This window comes from Gracilinanus agilis, chromosome 1, assembly GCF_016433145.1.
Source record: "Gracilinanus agilis isolate LMUSP501 chromosome 1, AgileGrace, whole genome shotgun sequence".
Lineage (NCBI taxonomy): Eukaryota > Metazoa > Chordata > Mammalia > Didelphimorphia > Didelphidae > Gracilinanus > Gracilinanus agilis.
This window is the reverse complement of record NC_058130.1, coordinates 639,799,127-639,805,380: the sequence shown is the minus strand read 5'-3', so window position 1 is coordinate 639,805,380 and position 6,254 is coordinate 639,799,127. Positions and strand designations below refer to the sequence as shown.

At 32.9% G+C, this 6,254-nt stretch overlaps 1 protein-coding gene across 1 annotated transcript in view; it reads left to right on the top strand.

Moving 5' to 3' along the window:
- The first annotated feature begins 484 nt into the window (after positions 1–484).
- Positions 485–6,254, top strand: part of RNF19A (ring finger protein 19A, RBR E3 ubiquitin protein ligase) — a 30,256-nt gene continuing 24,486 nt past the window's right edge. Inside the window, exon 1 of the mRNA XM_044668650.1 lies at positions 485–1,128. Within this exon, the coding sequence (XP_044524585.1) occupies positions 536–1,128 (593 nt within the window). The 5' untranslated portion in view covers positions 485–535. The remainder of the gene's footprint in view (positions 1,129–6,254) is intronic.

Here is a 6,254-nt window from a genome sequence, read left to right as displayed (position 1 = left end):
AAGAGCTTTATAAAAGAGCTTTCTTCCCATCCTTCAGCTGGCATTTTGATTGAACTAAATATAATCTTTAAAAATAGATTTTTCTTTTTGAATGTGTTAGAATATCATAGTTTATAAATAAGACTTCTAATTTAAGTAATTTTGAAAGTAGCCTATTTTAGCATTCTTCATTTTTCTGTGTTTCTTTGTAAACTATTCATTGAAATAATGACTTTAAAATATGTAGGATGAGTTGTTGATAGGTTGATTTTTTTTTAACAAGATTTAGATATATAGAGTTTAGTTTCCTTAATGGTTTTTGTTTTTTACTTTAATTTCCATAGTGACTAACTTTAAAAATCTAATTCCTTTTTTCCCCCCCACAGAACATCTGTAAAAACAATCACTTGGATATTAAACAGTTGTGGAAGTTCTTCAGCAGAAACTAAGGATTATCTCACATCATGGCCAAATCATAATGCAAAGACAAGAACAATGACTTATCACTAATGATGATGGAGGGTTGTGTGTGAACACTGACCCTCACTCAGTTGTAATGAGTATTCTAGACATGAGTTTGCATCGGCAAATGGGGTCAGATCGGGACCTTCAGTCTTCTGCCTCATCTGTGAGTTTGCCTTCTGTCAAAAAGGCCCCCAAAAAAAGGTCATTTAGGTCATTTCTATTTAGGAAGAAAAAGGACACCAAACATAAGTCAAAGGATCTCAATGGCGGGGTGGATGGAATTGCAAGTATTGAAAGTATACATTCTGAAATGTGTACTGATAAGAACACAGTTTTCTCCACATATACCTCCTCTGACAATGGAACAACCATCAACAGCAAACAGAGTGGAGAGTTTATGGAGTGTCCTTTGTGTCTTTTACGACATTCTAAGGAAAGATTTCCTGATATAATGACTTGTCATCATAGATCTTGTGTGGATTGCTTACGACAATATCTGAGAATTGAAATCTCTGAGAGTAGAGTTAATATCAGATGCCCAGAATGCACTGAACGATTTAATCCTCATGATATTCGCTTGATATTAAGTGATCATATATTGATGGAAAAATATGAAGAATTTATGCTTAGACGGTGGCTTGTTGCAGACCCTGACTGTAGGTGGTGCCCAGCTCCAGACTGTGGGTAAGAATATACTATTGGAATTTTTCCTTTTTTTTTCCTTCTCTTCCTACATACCACATTAAACTTTTCTATGGATGAAATTTAAATTGCTGAATAACATAAGATGAAAATATCCACCAAAAATGTCACTTGCTAAGATTTTATTCCATTTGAAATGAATAGACGACTTTACTTCAGTATCTACACAAGGTTTCAAAAAGTTAAAGGTTTAAGAATCCTTACATAAATAATACTTCCTAACTTGGAAAGAGCTTCAGCAGTAGAAGGTGAAGTGGGGAAAGCAGAAGATGCTAGCTGAAAGAGGAAGGCTTCCCTCTGCCTGCCTCATAGCAAAGTTGCAAAATGTTACTATTTAAATTATTATAAAAGATGGGAAGATAAAGTTAGCCAGGTTTTAAAAATTGATAGTGATACTACCAAATATCTATTCAATATAGCCTCAGATATAAGCACATCAAAATAAACCCTTGTACTTTAAGCGTGTTTGAATGTTTTACATAGTAGTACATTGTTTTTCATTGAGAATAAAAATAAAGTTTAATACTATGCTTTTAAGTATGTCAATTAAACATGTTAATATCAATTCACTATAAATTAAATAAAATCCAACTTGGCATTTCTTATCTAGGTGTTTGGATGTATCTTTATATTTCAGAGAAATTTCATATACAATATATTTACAGTCAATATATCATAAAAGTTAATTTATCTGACACTGCCAATTAGAAATTTTTGTTAAGTAGATTAATTTATTAAACTTGACAACCTATTTTAAGACCTCATTTGGTAACACAGTTTATATACCATAGAGTTGCATGCTTTGGTTCTCATCTGTGTTTTTTTGCAGGGAAGGAAGTAGTGTACGTTTACATTATATGTTCTAGAGTTCCATGCTTTCTTGTGTGGGTGGTGGGGTGCATAATGAACAAAAGAGAGGCAAAATTTGGGGGGGGGCTTTTTTTTTTTAAACTAGTCCACACTGAAATATTTTTACAGGCTTTTTTCTTTCATTTGTATAGCATTTATTGTGTTTTATATTTTAAACTCTGTGGGAGGGGTGAACAAGGAAATGCATGAAATTATTTTAGCATATTTAGAATATTCCTAGAAAATGAGTCAATAACAATAGCATTTATTGATTGCTTACTGTCACTCCTAAATGCTAGGGATATTTTTTCTAAAAAGAAGCAAAAACACTTGACTCTTCAAGAAACTTGCATTCTAAACAGGGACAAAAGATGTAAATAACCAAACACATGGGAGAAATAACTGCACACGGACAACTTGTGAGAACAATCTTTTTGGTTTTAATAGAGAAATTATGTCACTATTAAATGGACAATACAAAACTATAGTGAGTTTTAGTAATTTAATATTCTTGCTTTGAGGAGAGGGAGAATTATAGAAATTCATAACTTGCTATTTGTAGTTAAATAATATTAGCTGCAGAGGTGGTCAATAATAACTAGCATTTATATAATGCTTTAAGGTTTGTAATACATTTAAATGCATGTTTCATACCCTCAGGTAAAGTCAAATGCTTTGTGACTATTATATGGAAAGATGGCAACCCAGAAAAACTTTATACATATGTATGGCATTAGAGAAGAATATGATATAATTATTCCCTTTGTTATATTTTTTTTCAACAATCCCATTCTTTAAGGGAGAAAATTTAATTTAAATGTATATATTCACCTAGTGATATTTCATGTGGTCTACTTTTTAGAAAGTGACAGGATGTTTCTGTTTTTAAGCTGTTTTACTAAATGAAAGTCAGGTTTCTTTGATGGAAATATTATAGAAGACCTCAGCTTTAATAGAGGCCTTGCCACTAATTGTACTATATTATCAAATCTCAAATTTAGTACATTGAACTAAATATAAAAAGATCCTTATAAAGTTTGTTGAATTGATTATTTCCTATTGACTTTATTTAGGACAGTGAACAAATTAATATGACTAAAATACTAAAAATAGGGTCTTTTTAAAATGTCTCCAATGAGGCATTGATGTATGTAAACATCAAAATAAATATTAAAAATTTGCCATAATTTTGTAATAAAATCAGTACTGCTGTATAAAAGCAATTCATAAAGTGACATTGGATTGATACTTTTGGAATAAAAAAAATATTTCAGAAGTATGAGATGGGGGATAGTGTATCTCTTATTTCATCTGGGAAAAGATCTAGGGCAGTGTTGTTGAACCTTTTAGAGATCCCATGCTCAAACTGCATCTTTAAGCTGCCTATGAACCCCCCCCCCCCACCCCCCGTTAGTAAAGGAAGAGTAAAGGAAGGAAGTGCTCGCATCTGTCTCCTGGACATTAAAATTGTTTGGAAGGGAATTTGAAAGAGCTCACCTGAAGCTTAGGATAGTGCTCCAGGAGCAGAGCCCAACATTAACATGAAGTTAAAAGTGAAGAAAAAGTCTGGGGAAAATGAGCAAATAACAAAAAAATAACCTGATCATGTAAAATTACTATGATGACAGGGAAAAACCAAAACACAAACTCAGAAGATAACAATCAAAAAAGCCACCTTCAGAGCCTTAAAGAAAAATGTGAAATAGTTCTCAGGGCCAAAAAGTATTCCTGGAAGAGCCTCAAAAAGGCTTCCTAAAATCAAATTGAGAAGTAAAGGGGAAAATGGGAAAAGAAGTAAAAAGGCTTCCTAAAATCAAATTGAGAAGTAAAGGGGAAAATGGGAAAAGAAATAAGAATGGTGTAAGATAATCTTGAAAAAAGAGTTTTAACAGCAATACCAAAGAAAATATCACCTTAAAAAACAGAATAGGTCAAAGGATGAAAGAGGCACAAAAATCTCTTGAAGAAAATTCCTTTAAAAAAAAAATAGAATTGACCAAATGGAAATAGAATACAAAAGCTCACTGAAGAAAATTCCTTAAAAATTAGAATTGGGCAAGTAGAAGCTTGAGACTCTACAAGCCATCAAGAAACAATAAAACAAAGAAAGAATCAGCAGGGAATGGAGGTTTTGGGGGTGGGGGGAGAGAAGAAAGTGTAAAATATCTCATTGGAAAAACAACTGGCATGGGAAATAGATCCAAGAGAAATAATTTAAAGTGTTACTGGACTGAGATCCATGATTTAAAAAAAAAAGACTAGACATCATATTTAAAGAAATTATCATGGAAAACTGCCCTGATTTTCTTCAAACCAGAGGATAAAATATAAATTGAAAGAAGCCACCAATCATCTAAAAGAGGTCCCCAAAAGAAAACTCCCAAGATTATTATACCAAAATTCCTGAGCTCTCCCTGGCCTAGGAGAAAATATTGCAAGCAGCCAGAAAGAAACAATTCAAATATTGTGGAACCAAAGTTAGGATCACATTAAAGGATCATGGACAATGAAAAAACCTCCAGGCTTAGAGTTGGGAAGGCTGATCTTCATGAATTCATATCTGACCTCTGTCACTAGCCTTGTGACCCTGGGCAAATCACTTAACTCTGTTTGCAATAATAATAATAATATCAATAACAATACATTAAAGTATCGTAGGGCTCAGAATATGATATTTCAGAGGGCAAAAGAGCTAGGATTACAACCAATAATCATCTATCCAGTGAAACTCAGTATAATCCTAATGGAGGGGGAATGGATATTTAACATAATAGAAGACTTTCAAGCATTCCTGATGAAAAGATGAGAGCCTAATAGAAAATTTGACTTTCAAATAGAAGGTTCAAGAGAAATATAAAAAGGTAAACAGAAAAGAAAAGCCATAAGGGATTCAGTAAAATTGTTTTACATTGCTTTATCAGAAGATGATATTTGTAACTTCTAAGAACTTTATCATTATTAGGATACTTAAAAGAGAGTATACATAGACAGAGGGCCTGGATGTGAATTGACTGTGATGGAAATATCTAAAAAAAAAAAATTAAAATTAAGGGGTGAAAAAGAAGGATACACTGGAAAAAGGGGGAGAATGTGGTAGGTAAATTATCACATGAAAGCGGAGAGGAGGTGGTGGACAAAGTATGAACATTATTCTCATTGAAATGAGGGATTAACATACACCCTGAGTTGCATATATCTTGGGAAGTAGGAGGGGGGGGAAGGATAATAGAAATGAGGAGGCAAAGAAAGAAAGGAAGGCAAATTGGGAGAAGCTGTTGTCAGAAGCAAAACATTTTTGAAGAGGGATGGGGGGTGAGAGGAGAAAGAAGATAAATGAGAAAAATAGGATGGAGGGAAATACACAATAATCACAATTATAAGTATTTTTTACAGCAAATTTCTCTGATAAAGACATCATTTCTGAAATATATAAAGAATTGAGTCAAATTTGTGAGTACGAGTCATTCCCCCTTTGATAAATGGTCAATGGATATGAACAGCCAGTTTTCAGATGGAACTAAAGCTATTTATAGCCATATTAAAAAAATGTTCTAAATAACTGTTGATTAAGGAAATGCAAATTAAAACAACTCTGAGACACCACTTTATACTCATCACATTGGCTGATGTCAGAGAAGAAAAATGATAGATATGGAATTAATATGGGAAAATTGAGACAATAAAGCACTGTTGGTGGACTAGTAAACTGATCCAACCATTCTGGAGAATAATTTGGAACTGTGCTCAAAGGGTAATAAAATTACTCATACCTTTGACCTGGCAATACAGCTACTTAGACCTGTATCCTAAAGAGATTTTTTTTTAAAGGAGTGAAGAAAAGAAAAGGACCTATATGTATAAAAGGTTTGTTTGTTTTTTTAATAAATAAATGCCACTTTTTGTGGTAGCAAAGATTAGAAATTGGGAGGATGCCTATCAGTTGGGGAATGGCTGAACAAGTTGTGGTATATGATTGGGATGGAGTATTATCATGATATAAAAAATGTGATAAGCAAGATGCTTTCAAAAAAACTGCAAAGACATGAATTGATGCAAAGTGAAGGGATGAGAACAGTGTACACAGGAACAACAGTATTGTATGATGATCAACTAAATAATTAGCTAATGTCAGCAATACAGTGATCCAAAACAATTCTAAAGGACTTCACCTCCAGAGAAGGAATTGAAGTAGTCTGAATGCAGATTGAAACACACTTTTTTGAACTTTTTTTCTTGTTTGTTTTCTTTCACAATATGAT